Below are 18523 nucleotides of genomic sequence, written 5' to 3'. Positions count from 1 at the left end.
AATAACCCACATTTCGACTCGAAGTGCAAATGAAAATGTGAATTTTAAATGTCAACATGAAGACCCACTCCATGTCCTTTGTGAACCTGTAACCCAGAAAATCCTATTTACTATGTATCTTTTAGAATCATACAAATAAATACATTAAATAAAAAATGGAAATGTGTACCTTAAAACAATTCTGCATCTTACTCCAAGTTTCCAATTTTGCAAAAAGCTGTCCCACACGTACAATATCGTCTGCTACCCAACATGTAAACTTGCCGCTAGAACGGATTTCTCAAGAAATTCCCCGGCGTATAGTCTGTTTCTAAATTCTTTAGTAATTATTCCCCATAAACAAGACGTAAACACATTACATCCTATTCATTGTTGTTTCTCTTCCACATAATGGATTGTTTTTTATAAAATGTTGACCTTTACTAGTTTTTTTACAATATCGGTTTAGCTTACTTAACATCTCTTGACATTTATTGGTATTGTTCCGTTGAATTTTGTAAAACCAGTGATAAACTTGACCTAATTACTGGACCGAACAGCTGACAGAAACAGTCCAAAGTAATGTATTTCATTTCAACAGCCTGATTATTAAACATTCACATCTTTTCAAAGCTGTGCATAGAACAGGCCAACATGTCGCGAGTCACAAGAACACAGGGGTGGTATTCTGTGTCCAAAATTAATATTATTTTGAACAGAATATTCTGGCGACAATTGCCTCTTTTCAAATGGTAAGCATTGCAGTATTTTATTTTTTTCAATTGGTCATATTCAGTATGCGTTTTGCTTCAATATTGGAGACGGAAACCGTAGGTGCGCAGAAATGCCCGACAGCATTGTACATCAGTGGAAACCTCATGCTGATATGACTTTCTATTCAGAAGGAATAACAATAACAAGATTTTCAAGATGGCCACTATGGTGCTATGTCAGATGTCCAAGCAAAACCATTTTCATTTAAGACCAACTAGATATCATAAGAAGCAATCCTGGTGAAAACCCCATGTCAATGTCACTTTTTTATTCAAGATGAGTAGCCATAACAATATTTTTAAGATGGCTGCTGTGGCAGATATACTGGATGTCTAAGCAGCACCATTTTCATTCAGGATAGACTAGACATCACATTACGTCTTCTGTTGAAAATCCAATGTCAATAGAACTTTGATTCACAAGGAGTAGTAATAACATGATTTTTTAAGTTGGTTGCCATGGTGTCCATATTGGACATCAGATGAGCACCAGTTTTATTTATGACTAACCAGATGTCATAGGAAGTCTTTTCATTGGAACTCCATGTTTATATGACCACCCATTCAGTAGTGTGTGTGTGTGTGATTAGGATTTTTAACATAGCTTTAACAATTTTTCACTCATATCGCTACAATGTCTGCAGCGCGGCAGTTTATAGTGATGTCTAGCACTGGGGCATCATGCTGCAGACATGTAGCATGATGCCCCACCCAGTCACATTATCCTGACACCAGGCTGACAAGTCCTAACACTAAGCTCTTAATGCTGAGCGCCTAGTGAGGCAGCTGTAAGTTAAAGTACAGTGGAACCCTGCTATAACGCGATAATTGGGGTAAAAAAAATTGGATCGCATTAATATCAGGGTCGTGTTAAAGCAGGGTTTTACAGTATTTTACTTTTTTCAGAGAACAACTCATTGGCACGTATACATGTATTCATATCTAATCTGTATGATGTATCGTGCATTCGTGGCATGCAGTATGTAATTCCATTGAAAACTTACACACAGATTTATAATATTCAATAATTTTTTCCCCAGATCATTGTGTCTGAATTCAACCTCTAATATACATCATGAACAGATATCAGACGGCAAGTAAACAAAGTTAATACAATGTTCATGCTGTATATTAGACACTGAATTGAGACACAATCATCTGGGACAAAATTACTGAATATTGTAAATCTGTGTGTAATTTTTCAATGGAATAACGTGCATTATGGATGTACAACGGCACGATAGTAAATGGTGTTGATACCCTATTCATCATATACATTAGACATGAATATACGTATATGTGGCAGTGAGTTGTTCTCTGAAAAAAGTAAAATACTGTAAAAGCCCACATTAACGCGACCCTGATATTAATGCGATCCAATTTATTGGACCCCAATTATAGCGTTATAGCAGGGTTCCACTGCATTATTTTCATAATTATTTTAGTAAGGGTCATTTAGTAAATGAAAGCTTTAATGTTATTATTCTAAAATCATAGTTTGCATGTTTAGAATGGAGTCGTGTATAAAGCCAAGTACAATTTCATAAAATTCCAAGGTTGATGCACTGGAACAGTTCAAGTAAACATCACATGATCCAGTTAGGACATTGGTACTGGGAAAAAGGTCCAACTGACCTAGTTCCTGATTGCCTGTAATTGGAATTTCTGTAGTTTACTGCAAATGAATATTAATAAATACCAAATGATTTCATTAAAAAACCTCATATTAAACTGTTTAGCTATTGCATTGTCTCCTTGATATATAAAAGGATTAGAATGCGGAATTGCTCATTCTTGAAGTTATTACTGGTCTTAAAAGAGTACTGAGAGGATTGATTCATGTACTTAGTACAATTATTCGTTGGAATTACAGTGCTGTGAAAAACATTTATTAAAAGACATTTAGATATATTAATTACTGAAAGAATTTACTGCTAAAGACTATTTGGATTAACAGTTGTATGGGTGAAATATTCAAGGATATTTTGGATTTATAGTTCTATTGGATTTACTGTAAATTCATTAGCAGACATTTGGATTTAAAACAATGTGATTCTTATGCAGTGCTGGTACGTCAGTACATCATACTCTTCATTTGGAATACCTCTGGAACATATTCAGATTACTTGGATCTATTGGAATTGATATAAGCTTTTAGTATTTTAGGAATTTACACCATACTGTAAATAATTTTAAATTCTTTCACTTTGTATTTTAGGAAAATAAATTGATATTTTAAACTATACAAAACCTGTTGGTTTGGCTCTTGCTTGTTATGTAGCATTACTTAATTTCAATGAAAAGGAAAAGACTAAATCTAACACCACATACTGGGTTAGCAGATCCAAGTTTATGTTATTTGTTCTATACAGAATTTCAAGCAAACAGGAAAGATCCAAATCACCAACCATATAATGGGCAGGCAGATCAGAGTTAATGTTATAGTCTACACAGAATATAAAACAAACAGGGTATAATCAAATTTCTCAATGCATACTGGCAGGCTAATCAATTCATTCTATTCAGAATTTTAAGCTAACAGGATAAATTCTGATCTGCAGATATAGTATGCAATGACAGATCTTGGGGCCCTGAGTGGTCGAGTGGTCTAAAGCGCTCTCCATTAAGGATCACTGCCATCTCACCTCTGTCTGCGTGGGTTCGAGTCTCGGATTCAGCCAATGTGGGTATGTGAGAAAGCTTGCCAGTAGCTTTTCGTGGGTCGGTGGTTCTTTCCGGAGTTCTTCCTCCACCATTAATACTGGCCGCCATGTATAGCCGTGTGCTGAAAAAATGGCGTTAAACCCTACAACAACAACAACAATGACAGATCTTTGTCAATGATATTATATTGTATTATCTACAAATAAATATTATATATTATACAAATACAACAAGAACATTTTACCCGACAAACTTGATGGCATGGTCCCTTGCTGTGATCATCTGGCGTGGAATTGTCTGAAAGGATTTGTTTTCCACTATCATCAGGAGACAGGGAAGAAGATATTTACACACCTGTTATGACACAAAACAAGAGTCAATCAAAGGGGCTTCCACACTACTGTCCAAAAAGAACTTTCAGGAATTCAATAGATGACTATTTCTTCTTTTTAAATGCTGAGTGTTGAAACCATCTCTGATATGTACCTGAGAAGTAAGATTTTCAACTTAGCCACTATAGCAGCCATGCTGGATGTAAGATTGGCACCATTTTTATTTAGGTCAAACTAGACACCATTAGAACACTTTTGTTGAAAATCCCATGTTGATATGACCATCCAATCAGGAAAATCAGTGATAAGATTTTCAATATATTCATTGTGGTAATAATGTCTGAGATCAGATTAACAGGCTTTTCAATTCAGGACCAACTAGGTATCACAATTAGTCATCTGGTAAAACAACACATCAATATGACTTTCCAGATAGGAGTAGCATAACAAGAATTTCAAGATGGCTGCTATGCTGATATCACTTTTCATCCAGGAGGAGCAGCAATAAAATGTTCAAGATGGTCACTGAGGTAGCCATATTGGATATCATATTGACACAATTGTTATTAAAGACCAATCAGACACCATACAAAGCGTTCTGGTGAAAAATCAATGCTGATATGACTGTTCAGCAGGAGTAGTAGCAGGAGTAGTATTAACAAGATTTTCAAGATGTACCATGTTGGATGTCTGAGCAGCACCTTTTTCATTTACGACCATGTAGACCATAAGATGAATGTCTGTGTTTGTAAATGTCATGGCAATCCTCCAACTAACTTAGGAGGGGTAGCAATAACAAAGTTGTAATAATATATGGATAGACAAGAGACAAGAAATGACATACAACAGACAATCCCATAAGATCTTCTGATGTATGATATTTATTTCTTTCTGTAATTTGGAACTTTCTATTCTTGTCATATTGTTACAGTGACCAATGAGGGTAGCAGTTTGTGGTTCTTAGCTGGGTTGAACCAGATGTTTATTATTAGTTTGAGATTTCTTATTTGTATGACTGCTACACTGATTTTGGAATTTCTTATTTGTATGACTGCTACACTGATGTCTTTTCTGCTTCATTCTTGTTAATCAGATCAGGGTCTTTGTTGTTTGTTCTACTAATTAATGTATATACTCGCTCATAAGCTGAATAATTTAGGAAAAAACAAAGGCCTGGAAGAAGTGGGAGTCAGCTTATTCGCGGGCCAACGTCTAAACTTGATAGCTTTTAGGTCTTTTTGTTGACTACTGTAATGGCTCTAAATCTTGGGACGTGAAGCAATAATTTTTTCAGTGTCCTAAGGCATGTAAAAAAAAAATCTTTTGGTGACCTGACAATTATTAAACTGTTATAAAGTACTATGATTGATTTTGTTATTATTTTGCATGTACATATTGTCTGATTTCTCCAACACACCATTAAATAAAGGTAAATACAGACTTCATAATTTGCTGGCCGGTTGAGTTTACCCTTGAGACCTGTCTGAACTGTAATGTACTTACACAGTGCAAAGCGTGCATAGCATCACTTAAATCATTATTTATTCCCAAACATATTAGATGCAGATTTTGCTTTATTCTTTGTTTCGACCAAATTGCATTCTTCCAGCTAACATTTCAGCTAGTCCTTAATAGCTGTTTCATTTACGCTGAATCACGTGCTCACGACTTACTCATTTTCAAAGATATAAGCAATCCTACAAATTGAGGTAATATTTTTAAAAAAGTACGCACATTTAATTGTTCAAGGCACATAACCATCATAATTTACATGTTCAGGAAGAGTGGTAATAATAAAGGTTAAAATTCTCATATAGATCAACTAAGATCAATCAATTTTAGTTTTGTGTTTTGGCTGAAGAAACATAATAATTTTCCACACAATGGAAAGCGCCTGATGCTTCGGCATATCCTATGTTGATAGTCAGCGAATTTGTCTTTCATTTTGCAACAGCAGTACAGGCCAGTTAATCATTAAACCCTGAAACTGGCTTGTGTTAAGAGGGAATTTGTAATTGCCTTTTATTCCATAATATTAGCGTGATTACTGTAGTTTTGTAAAACTTGGTGTAAGGCATACTTATGAACTTATCAAAAGCCAAGCAGGGAGACTGAATAAAAAAAATAGAGACTGGAACCTAAAATCGGTAGGTTTTTCATGGCATTTTTAAAGCCTTGTCTTCACTAAATATTGATCTATCTTCCTGGTCCAATATGCATGAAATTTGCAAAATGACTCGCCATTTCTCCCTGTGACAGGCACTATTTTCCCTCAGGACATGCCCTATTTTCATATTCTGGTCAGCTGTGGTCAAGCTGCACAATAGCTAAACATTAGTCTTCAATGAACAAGCAAGAAAGCCAGCGTGACTAATTAAAAGTTAATCCTTATCAATGCAACTATTTTGTGAAAATGACTGGCCCTCAGTCATAATTCAAACAAACCATGTTCTACATTATTGTGTGTTATGCAAGCACCAGCAATTGATTGGCAAATAAAGGATTCCCAATTCTGATGAACTAAAGGTACCAAAATAGGCAGTCTAATGGTACCATACATGTGGCAACTATTTTCCCCTCGTATATCTGACCTTATTCCCTTATTGTCAACTCATAAAGCATTTAGTATTGTTTATTATAAAACAAGTATTCTAAATTAGTTTTTTGAGGACAAATTTGCTGCATGGTATGTATTTTCATTCCTTCTTTTAATTTAACGATGGTAATCAACATTGGTATATACGGTATAAAAATGCCAGGTGTTCACTTGTATAAGTTTCTTTCATGGGAATGGCGCTATAGCATATGGAGTTATAGCATTCATAGTGATCATTCTAAGGATTGAAATTAATTGTGGACGATTTTATTCTTGTGGTTTTATTTTTTTTGTGTTCTGTCTTATTATTTATTTTTGTAATGTTGCAGAGGTAAAAAAAATCAATAATTTACGTGAATAATGTTTAAACTTAGCATTCTATATAGTGAAGAAGTGAATTCTTTCTAGTAAAGTATGTGTGTGTGTGTGTGTAATTTGGATTTTTAACGTAGCTTTAACAATTTTTCAGTCATATCACTATGAAGTCTGAAGTGTGTCAGTTAATAGTGATGTCTAGCACTGGGGCATCATGTCGCAGACATGTAGCATTCTAGTAAAGTAATTATTTTGTCACAAAAATAAATCACAGGTGATACAACAGAACATGAAAATCGAAGACATAATGTAATAATTGGGAGTTCTCTGCAAAAGTCAGAAGATATTATGAATTTGGGAGGTAGGCATGGAGCAACCCCAAAAATTGGGAGTTTTTTTTCCTCCCGGAATGAAAGTTGACAAGTATGGTATAAGGTCTCTTACATCAAAGCAAACTAGAACTCAGCTTTGATGGCATTAGCATAATTTTCGAAGCATTATTTCTGAAACTTCATTATTGTATTTTGGAGATATCATTAAAGTTTAGCGCAATGGTGCCATGATTCGACTCCAAGGGATGTACTTAATTAAGCATGTAATCAAACCTACAATGTACATGCGGTGGTGCCATTATGTAAATAGGTTCAGTAGCCTAATTGTGAGCATTGAATCGAACCGTTCTGTTGTTTATTTTGTCGTCATACTGGGATTACATTTTAATGAGTTAGGTATTTACAATTTCAACGCAAAGTAAAAATGTAATTACCGGTGCACTGATATAAAATGTCCAATGCAATAATGCATAAACAAAAAATAATTGAGTCAAAAGGGAGAGGTAGTGTTACAGCAACTCGTGATTGCTAAATTCTTGTCATCATTTGATCAAATTATACATAAATCTAAATTAGGCAGAAACTATTAGAAAATAGAAAATTAAATAAATTACTTAAGATAAGTATACATGTAATTTTAAAAAAAATATAAGTTTGCCTAAATAAACACATTTATAACTTACCTCCTGCATCTTGAGATGTCTCGAAGTTGTGGGTAATGCACTTTTTAGTGTTTACACCTGTTCAGTTTGGGTGTTGGCTTATACGTTAATGGGCTTATACACGAATATATACGGTACTCCCAGTAAATTACATAGACTAAAATCTTCTAGCACACTAAACAATGGTTGATCTGGATCTATGAAGTCTGCAACTGGATCTGACTTATATGTAAGTATAATATATAATAAAATATAATGTAAGTTGTGAAATCCTGTAATGCAATCGATGAAAAACAAACGAGGCTTCAATTTCAGATCCATGAGAAAGCTCAGAATAACTTACAGCATTGAGCATGGAATTCACATGGCCATGGAGCTGGGTGCATAGTCGACTCAACCCCTGAAATAAAAAAATAAAATAAAGTCAACTCTATTTTCAAGCCTAAATCTGAACATATTTACAATCTATATAAATAACAAGGTATATTGAGCTCAAGCTTCAACCACTGATATAAACCCAATTTTATTCAATTTTTTGCTCTGCTTCAAGGTGATCAGTATATTAATTTTGGAAGGAATTTCATTTGTTTTGACATAAAAGTACCCAAAATCTCTTTAAGAAAGTGCAACTCATTTTGTTACAGCAGTTAGTTAAGATGTCAATTGCAGATCAGTGCAGAATTACATTCTTCTGTGTCTATTTTTTTTGTAAACACCAAGAACACAAGGCACAAGTATGCAAATTTACAAGTCCGTGTGACGTCAATCTAGGCTGCATTCAGAACTTTATACAGCATGAGTCTTAGTGTGATTACATTCATAGGATATGCATCAAGGGAATTTTGGCTGTTAACTTTAATTTTGGGGCATTAGGCAAGTTCAACAAATATGTAACGGAGAGAACTTGTAATTGTACAATCCAACATGGGCTTGCAAATGAGACTGAAAAATGTACTTACAATCACAATGGCATAATAAACAAAAGGGTTCAAGTGCGTATCACATCACTCACCTGGCTTACATTAAACTTAGCCATTTCACTAAGCAGGATTTTTTTACTATTGTAAAAACACACCCTATGTAACCTATCTGCCAAACTTTACGTCCCATTGATTTTACCCATTTCACTATATCCTAATAACAAATTCTTGCTACCATTATAGATAAGGCATAATTAATATACATACTTTTTTTGGTTATAACTGATGTTATTCAAGACCTTCATGATATAAATTTATTTACTAATCTTCAAAAAACTGGATGAGAAGTATAATCTACTGACGTAACAAGCTCATCCAATTGATGCAAGATACCTCATTAATATGCACAGATCTCACCTCTTATAGAACCAATCAACAACAGTGATAATATAAGCTAATTTACCAACGTGGAGCAAAATCAGATTGGAATTCAGTTTCCAAAGCGCCAACAAGCTTAGAAAATAAAATACAAGATTAGATCATTATTTTTGCATAGATCTTGTTCATAATCAAAGTCATCAACATTTAGATAACATAAAACAATTGAACAAGTTTTATAAAAATCTGATTAGAAATATAGCTGCTAAAACAAGATCAGCCAATCAAATCCATGTTCATGTCATTAATATGCATAAATCTCCCCAATAATCATACTCATCCCAGGTCTTGAAGAAATAAAGCCTATTTAACAAGTTTTTACCAAATTTCTAAAACAAAAAGTCTCAGAAGTGGTCCACATCTAATCATAAGCATGATCACCCAATAAATATGCAACAATCTCATTCATAATAAAGATATCCAACATCTTGATAATATTATCCTATTTCTATGAGTAAAACATTGGGTCGGAAATTCAATTGCAAGAAGCTCAGTCATATTCCAAGTTTGATCAAGTCCAATTTTAAAAATGGCTTTGTGAGTATAACAAGCTCAGCTAATCAGATGATGTCATCAGCATGTATCTCATTCATTACTGAACTTGTCTAAGATGATTTAGGAATGTATGTTTCAAGTCTGATCAAAACTGGAACAGAAATATGGCCTCCAGAGCAGTCACAACCTCAGGGAATCAGAAACAAATTTAAGAAATCATGCATCTTGCTTTTTACCAAACTGATCCAAGACCTTAATGATATAAGAATATATTCCAAGACTTATCAAAACTGGATCAGAAATATTATCTCTGGAGTGGCAACAAGGCAGGCAAATAAAATGCAAGATCATCTCAGTAATATATGTTGATCTGGCTCATTATCAAAATTCACCTGAGATTTTGAGGATGTAAGCCCATATTGGATCAGAAATATGGACTTCAGAGTGGTATAAAGAATACTGATGTGTGGACGATACACTCAGCAGAATGAAAACAGGCCCCATATCACAAGTTCATTTGGACTTATGACCATGTGAAATAAAAAGCAAGCAGGTCACTTTATAATCTTTTTGACAGTAATGAATAGTCATAATAAAGTAAAATCCCACAAATGTCAACAACTGCAAGAATTTCCTTGTGTGTTTCTATGTCTGTGACCTTGGCCCTCAAAAGTTAAAAGGGAAAAAGGTTCACTGAAAGAACTGGATCTGCTTCACCCCAATCATTGAGCAACAACAGAATGCATCAGAGGCTTTAAGAAATGTACCCTTTTGGTGAGCAAATGAAAAACTTTAGACTAAAAAATGTAAGAACTGTTTCGATTCAGCAAAGGATGAATCCTCCAAATGCTATGCAAACTGTATAGTTCGTCACAAAATAAACTGTTTTAGGTTCATACTGATAAATCCTATATGCAGAAAGAATCCATCTAGAGGTTAAGGAAATTTACAAATAAGGCAATGAAAAACTTTAACCAAAGTCTGTGTAAACTGTCAACAATGCCACTGCCACCAGAAAACAAATAAAATTCATAAATGTATTGCCTCACCTGTAATGATGTTGCTGCAGCACTATTAACAAATAATTAAACTATCCATGTAACCTTGACATCAGACCTTTTAACCACTTAATTCTGAAAATATCTGACAGTTCTATTTCCAAAAAGTCCAAGAAACTGACCTGTGACCTTCACACCAGTAGTGATATTTATATCCATTGTAAACATCTTACTTTGAATGATAATTTACCCATGGCATTATCAGACAGTACTATCAGGTCCACAAACCTTTACCACTGACCACCCACCAAAAATTTAAACATTTGCTCCAAATGACCTGGGCTTTCAACCACGATGAACTGGACTTTCAAACTCAATGACCTTTAATATCTAGGATTATCCCTTGTACATACTACCTCACCCTCTTCTGTGCAGACTACATCTGAGGATGATCCACATAATAAAACCAGCAATGTGACCACTATATTGCACCTTTAGCAACATTCACCACAGGCAAGATAAAAAAAGAGTAACTGCCATGTTGTTTTTCCATTAACCTGAGTTTGACAAAACCTCCTAGTTTGGAATGTAACAATGCAGTGATATTTATCAGGAATATTGTTATTTTTCATGATGATATAGTATCTATATCGACTCCCATATAAAGATATGCATGATACCAACCATGAAGATAAGATAATTATGAAATTTTATAAATTCACTGACACCTGAAACTATAAAATATTTTAATATTGATTGACTGGTCGAGCCTTTTTCATGTTCCAATTTCATTTCAAATTTTGTCATATTACAGCTATAGGCAGAAAATGTGCAAGCCTCATTCCTGCCCATAAATTATCTGCCCTTGAGTGGGATTTCCAAACCAATATTATTACATAAAACAGTCTTACACGTAAACATGGCTATGATGTGCACTTTAAAATGTTCAACACATTACAAGTAATACAAAGTTTCGCATTCTTTCCATTTTCTATGATGCTGCTGCTGATGATGATGATATCAGTCAATGCAAAAGTTATACCTTTGTGTCAATATCTGCCAATGAGGTCGAAGCAAATGGGCTAGTTTTCTGCTGATGTCTCCCCTCTCTATGCTTAGGCCATTTAAACAAAATGTGTGGTTCCAGTATTAGTGTAAAACAATAATAATGCAGGAAGGTTGCTATTAATTTTTTGTTTTTGTTACTTTTTTAAATCCAGACTGTGTTAGCTTGTGTACCAGTTACCAATCTAAAGTTACCAGTTTGGATGAGAAAAACCAGGCACAGTAGGTACAGATCTTTTTGGTGTACATCATAAAAAGTCAGAGGGTCAGGGCCATTAAAAACGGGTGGGTCTGGTTACCAGAACCATGCATTCTTTCTTTATCTTTGGGTAAAAATCCTAACAAAATTCTCTGATGCTTTTAATCAGTGCTATCAAAAGCACTCTATGGGACAAGTCTTTAATTTATAAACCTGGAATAATAAATATTATTTGTACACCAGACTGGTGTTTTGAAGCAGACTGAGTTGAAAGATCTTTGTTTATTTGTCAAGAACTATTTGTTGGATAGGAAAGAAGAGATTTCACATTGGAAATATTTTACACTTGTTGGACGACCTTTTTTTACTGTAGACTTAACAGATTTTGATTCATTGTACCATGACCTTACTATCATATAATACTCTGCATATTTCCACAGCTCCAGTGTTATATCTAAAAATGGCTTCATGTAAGTCGTTTGACTCATCAAGGCAAAAAACATCTATTCCAAATCCAAACATATGAGTCTTATTCAAGCCGATGATTAGTTTTCAGTAGTTTTTAAAAAATAATTATATTGTTTAAATAAACAACAAAAACATTAGTTATATAATGTGACTAAAGTCAATAAAGTAATTCCCTTGCCAGACGCATCTGAACATTCTATATTTGTTACAAATCTTGTTGATGGTTTCATGTCATCAGAAATAATCTGAGCACATATGACAAGACCTTTATTATTGGCTATGTCAATGCTTTCATCTGCCATTGCTGTAAAAAATGACGAATTTTACAGGTCACATATAAGACTATCCTCAACAATGTTTGATAAGCTCTCCGGTAACTCTGAACAGGTTGTAGCCGAGTCATAGTGATTGGCAGAATTCTTAAAAATGCCAATGGCATCAATTTCTTCAGCCGTTAAGTCCTGTATTAAATTAGGAAGAGATAGGTATTTTAAAATAAGGGATGTCTTCTACACTCAGCCAATTTACACACTTAAGTAGCACTTTCACTGCTGTGTCTTGTTTGGAAAATTTTTTTTGTAACCCCGCATTCAAATCTGCCTAGTGTTGCAGACCTTCAATCAGCAGTTTGTGTTCTGGCAACCCAGCATGCCTTGTCAGTGTAATGTTCTGAAAGTTATTGTTTTTTGCACATTTGTCATGGAGTTTTTTTTAGCCTCTGTACATATACAATAAAACATAAAGGCATCTTCACTGTCACATTCTTCATTTGACTTAACTTCTTTTTTAAAACATAGCCACTGTGTTTTCAACCACTGCTGCACAAATTACATTTTATCTTACGAGTAAGCATTACTTCATCTCTGAATGATGAAGGCTTCACTGGTTCAATAACAATACTATTATCATAAACATGGTCCAAAAGACAATTTAATTTGCTTTTTTATCAATTTTAATATTTTTGCCCATGACGCCATTTTCTGTCAAATTCTGACAGATCTTGGAACAACATAAGGCATACAACTGAACGAATGGAAATTGTTGCTTCATTGCATGACAAAGGTGTGCATAAAATAATAATTTCTTGTGAGAATCACTTTAAAATCACACGTTTGTTTTCCCCGCCTCTTTCTTGGATGGAGTGATTATACATTTCTAACATCCTGTTGCTACAAATGATGTGACAGTTACAGTTCACATAAGGTCAGCTACAGGCTCCACACTCTGTTGTATCCCTATGTATTATGATAACTGCACAAATTACGTTTTATCTTACGAGTACGCATTACCTCATCTCTGAATGATGAAGGCTTCACTGGTTCAATAACAATACTATTATCATAAACATGGTCCAAAAGACAATTTAATTTGCTTTTTTATCAATTTTAATATTTTTGCCCATGATGCCATTTTCTGTCAAATTCTGACAGATCTTGGAACAACATAAGGCATACAACTGAATGAATGGAAATTGTTGCTTCATTGCATGACAAAGGTGTGCATAAAATAATAATTTCTTGTGAGAATCACTTTAAATCACATGTTTGTTTTCCCCGCCTCTTTCTTGGATGGAGTGATTATACAGTTCTAACATCCTGTTGTTACAAATGATGTGACAGTTACAGTTCACATAAGGTCAGCTACAGGCTCCACACTCAGGTGTAACCCTATGTATTATGATAACATCAGCGTAAGAAACTGATGTGTGCATGTTTTCCCTGTTTGGGAGAATTGTAATCTAGCCATTTCTGTAGTTAGACCAAACCTTAATTTTGTGTTAATCAGCAAAATATAATATTGAGGTGCATTGATTACTTACTGGCGACGTTTTTAGACCAAACCTTTGTTTTTTGTTAATAGGCAAAACATAACATTGGGGTGCGTCAATTTACATACCGGAGACGATTTTTGTGCATCAAATCAGAAAAGTCTGCGTATTTGACGCATGATACAACGGTAGATAAAACACTGCAGCTCCTCATAAAACAGTAAGTCTCATATTCCCACAGCTCTCATAAAACAATGGGTGCCGTATTACCACAGCTCCTCATAAAATGTGTCCCATATTCAAACAGCTCCTCATAAAATAACATGTCCCATATTTCCACAGCTCCTCATAAAACAAAGGGTTCCATATTCCCACAGCTCCTCGTACAACAATGGGTCCCATATTACCACAGCTCCTCATAAAACAGGTCCCATATTCACACAACTCCTCATAAAACAACGGGTCCCATATTACCAGAGCTTCTCTATTAAGCAGGTCCCATATTCCCACAGCTCTTCATAAAACATGTCACATATTCCCACATTCCTCATAAAACAATGGGTCCCACATTACCACAGCTCCTCATAAAACAGGTCACATATGCCCACACTCCTCATAAAACAATGGGTTCCATATTACCACAGCTCCTCATAAAACAGGTCACATATTCCCACAGCTCCTCATAAAACAACGGGTCCCATATTCCCACAGCTCCTCATAAAACAAAGGGTTCCATATTCCCACAGCTCCTCATAAAACAATGGGTCCCATATTCCCCACAGCTCCTCATAAATTGCATCCCATATTCCCACAGCTCCTCATAAAACAATGGGTCCCACACCATGCTTGTAATTCCAGGATCTTAGATTCTGTCAAGATGGAAGTTAGACTACCTATTGTGAAAGTAGACTATATATATATGATGTATATATGATGCATCACATTCTTTTCTGGACAAGAAATCCTGCACAAAAAGATAGCTTCTCCATCTTCTGGGTCATTTAAATTTTGATTCATGTTGTTATTCATCTGGGCCGTTCATTTGTTTCATATTTGCTTTTCCTTCCAACTAGAGCCAAGGAACTCCATCATCATATTAAAATAACATCAGAATGCAGACATGATAGTGATATGTGGTTCAAGTTCTTGCCAAAATGGAATCTTTGTTCTTATATAATAACATTACTGTTGCAGCAGATATGCAATTATTTACTGATGCTACAAAGCTTTTTGGTGGCTATGATAACAACTGATGGTTTCAAGGTACTTTCCCCATTAATCTATGTATCCTTTATGGTAAAGAGTGGTCATGCAAATGGATACTTTTCCACTGCAACATGGCTACGGATATCGTTAACAACATCTGTTCAAAAATTGCATTAATAATGAAATGTTTGCCCAAGTGGACATGGTGTTCTTCTGGTCATAATTTTACGCTTCATGGCCAACATTTGCTGGGTGTGCATAAATCTACTGCTGATTCCATTTATCAGTTTCAGATGACCTTGTCTGAAACCTGCAAACTTAATGATGATTGGATAGGCAATATTTTTCAATTTTGGAATGCTTCCATCAGTCACGGCAAAGAAAGCACCTGTACTTTAGTGCTCCAAAGTTTTCTCTAGTTCATAATGTCGTATGATGTCATTGTTCCATGTTGATTTTTGCCAGTGTTGTCTGAGAAAATGCTTATGCAGTTTGCATCCTATTGTCACCATCATCTGAGATTAAAATGATGAACTTTAGAACTGCACCTTGCAGTCATTTATCTGAAGTCTGGACTGAATAGTCCACTCACAGGAAGTGTTTGGATTACATCCTGAAAGGGATTAGTCACTGCAAAGCAGCAATGATTCTATAAAAAAAATTCCCATAATGTTTGTCCTTCTATGCAAGATTTGTGACCTGTTGGACTGTGGGGGTTTTCCACTTGTACATTTTTCTTTGATGTCTAGTGTATGTCTCATGATATTTTTTTGGTTTTCAATACCGAAGAGTTACAGTAGGAAGTTCGGTGGTTATAACAGATATGATTTGCTTGAATGACATTGAGTTTGCCCAGGACAAACCATGAGTGACCTTACAATCCCCTAAGTCTGACTCATTTCATTAGGGCATGTGCATTCACGTACTCAGAAACAGCACAGTTTTCTGTTACAGCTATGGGAAAGTATGTTACTCTAAGAAATAAGAACATATTCACCTATTTTGTTGGAATGTGAGGACTCTTTTCTCATATGTGACAAATTCATTATTTGCATGAGTGCAACTGCACAAGTATTTGCAATTATTATAAGTATGACAATAAGGAGACTGACTTTACCAGCAGACATTTATCATTGGGGCCTTCATTCACAATATGAACTAGTGGTTTTCTCATTTTGGCCATTAATTTCATTCTCTGAATTTTGACTTTTTAAATTTTGACCCCAATCCAGACAATAATCTGAGTCTGATTACAATAAGCAATTTTACAGGTATCTATGTTTCTGTATATGTGGTAACTGACCAAGCTTAATATACTGTTTTGTCTACCTGTGGACCTCCCCTCCCCCCCCAATTTTTATTTAGCATGATATTAACATGCTGAGCTCACTCTAGGTAAAGCAGAGTATGACAGAAACCTGTAAGACTCTATCCCCACCCTCCAGGTTCACTACATTTCTATACAGTCATAATTACTCAAGTTTGAAATACGGTTTGGTCTGCCTGCCAGACACACACACACCCCCCCGTATATAAATGTAGGCTTTAAACCTGTTGGGCTGCCCCAAGGTACAATAGAAAAAGTGTTGGTAGTTCAATAAAGATAGAGAAGGGTATGACAGAATGTGCCAGGCTCCTCCCAAGTTCACCTCAAAATTGTGTTTCTTTACAGTTTACTATGCAGTCTTTTCTCCTGCCAGACTACCCCTTGATACAAGCCAGCATTGGTAATATCATACTGAGATTAAACGATACCTGTTGCACTCACTTAGGTAAATATATTTACTAAGAAGTCCCCTGGATAGCCAAATATATTTAGTATATTAATGTTTTTGCATGCAACTGTATATAGGTTTTATTTGATGTTGTTGAGTGAATAAACATAACAGCTGAAAAATTTCCTTTTTCTATTGTTGTGTACATAAACCATCGATCTTATCAGAGACTTGTGGACCAATTATCCTATCACAGAGATAAAAACTGAATTTTGATAGAATAGTCTTTGATATGTTAATACAAGTTTAATTTTAAAAAATTCCAACATCACTGGAAAACAGCACTCCCTTGATAATACTCCAGTAGATAATAATAATAATAATAATGTGGACTTTGTATAGCGCCTAATCTTTAGAAGCTCTAAGCGCTTTACAACATTAGACAAGACCTATAAGATAAGAAACATAATAATATTATTACAAAAACAAACAACAAGAAATTAGAAAAACATTAAAAAATAAAAAACATGCTGAGAATATTTCAGGTAGGAAACATTATTAGGTCTTTAAGTTTGTTCTGGGCTATCCCATAATGTAAAGGAATATCTGTTGTCTCATAATATGCAGGCAGATGTCTCAGAACATACCAGCAGATCTGTTGTCGCACAATGTACAGACAGATCTGTTGTACCTTAATGTGCCAACAGATCTTGAGTTGCCCAATAATGTGCTGGTAAATCTGTTGTCCTATAATTTGTGAATTTAGGTCAGTGTGGTTCACAATTTTATGTCATTAATGAATAAATCAATATACAAAAGCACTGCTGCAGATAAAATGTGATTTATTAGGAAAACCAACTATTTCAGTTTTGTCCCCTTCCATGGTGGCATCCTGCCCTTTTTTGTGATGTATCCTGCCCTTCTTGATGCCCCATCTTAAATTTCCTGCGGTTGCATGCATGGCATAAGAAAACATTATACAAATGCATTTTGGGCATCAACCTGTTATCATTTACCCCAAATTTTGGGCATCAACTTGGCATAATTTACCCCAAATTATGGGCATCTACTTGGCATAATTTACCACAAATTATGGGCATCTACTTGGCATCATTTACCACAAATAATGGGCATCAACTTGGCATCATTTACCTGAATTTTCACTTGTAGTGCAACAATTATCTTAAGTTTACTAGTGGAATACATAAACCCATGCAAATTACATTATTCTACAACTAAATATTCAATGAAACCTCAAACATTTTTGTAGCATACTTTAATTAAATAAACATGTTTGTGGAACATTTGTTTACAATCAAAATATCATTTTGATTCCAGGGCATGGAACGGTAAGCACTTTTTAAGAGTATGCATGCTGTTACCCGTATTACCTGGCACTCAAACAACACACTCCAAAGGTATGTTTGCCAATTACTAGGCTTATATTTCAATAGCAAACCCAGACTATGGTACTTTCTAAAACACAAACATGTCTCCCACTGTTTTGTTCATACCCATTGCACAGAAGATCCCAAGTAAACATTGCCAACTAAGTCTGATGTTTACTATCTTCAAGAACATTTAGCAAATCTGTAGAT

At 34.9% G+C, this 18523-nt stretch overlaps 1 protein-coding gene across 1 annotated transcript in view; it reads right to left on the bottom strand.

Annotated features, from left to right (window-relative positions):
- LOC149785286 (condensin-2 complex subunit D3-L-like) overlaps positions 1-18523 on the bottom strand; it is a 203629-nt gene that overhangs the window by 130346 nt on the left and 54760 nt on the right. The window contains exons 10-11 of the mRNA XM_089979161.1: positions 7997-8053; positions 3661-3770 (exon numbers count right to left, since the gene is read on the bottom strand). Coding sequence (XP_089835287.1) covers positions 3661-3770; positions 7997-8053 — 167 coding nt within the window. The remainder of the gene's footprint in view (positions 1-3660; positions 3771-7996; positions 8054-18523) is intronic.

The sequence above is a fragment of the Sinohyriopsis cumingii genome, chromosome 13, assembly GCF_028554795.1.
Source record: "Sinohyriopsis cumingii isolate HCF-2022 chromosome 13, ASM2855479v2, whole genome shotgun sequence".
Taxonomy (NCBI): Eukaryota; Metazoa; Mollusca; class Bivalvia; order Unionida; family Unionidae; genus Sinohyriopsis; species Sinohyriopsis cumingii.
The sequence above is the reverse complement of the archived record's forward strand: the minus strand, read 5'-3'. Positions and strand labels throughout refer to the sequence as shown.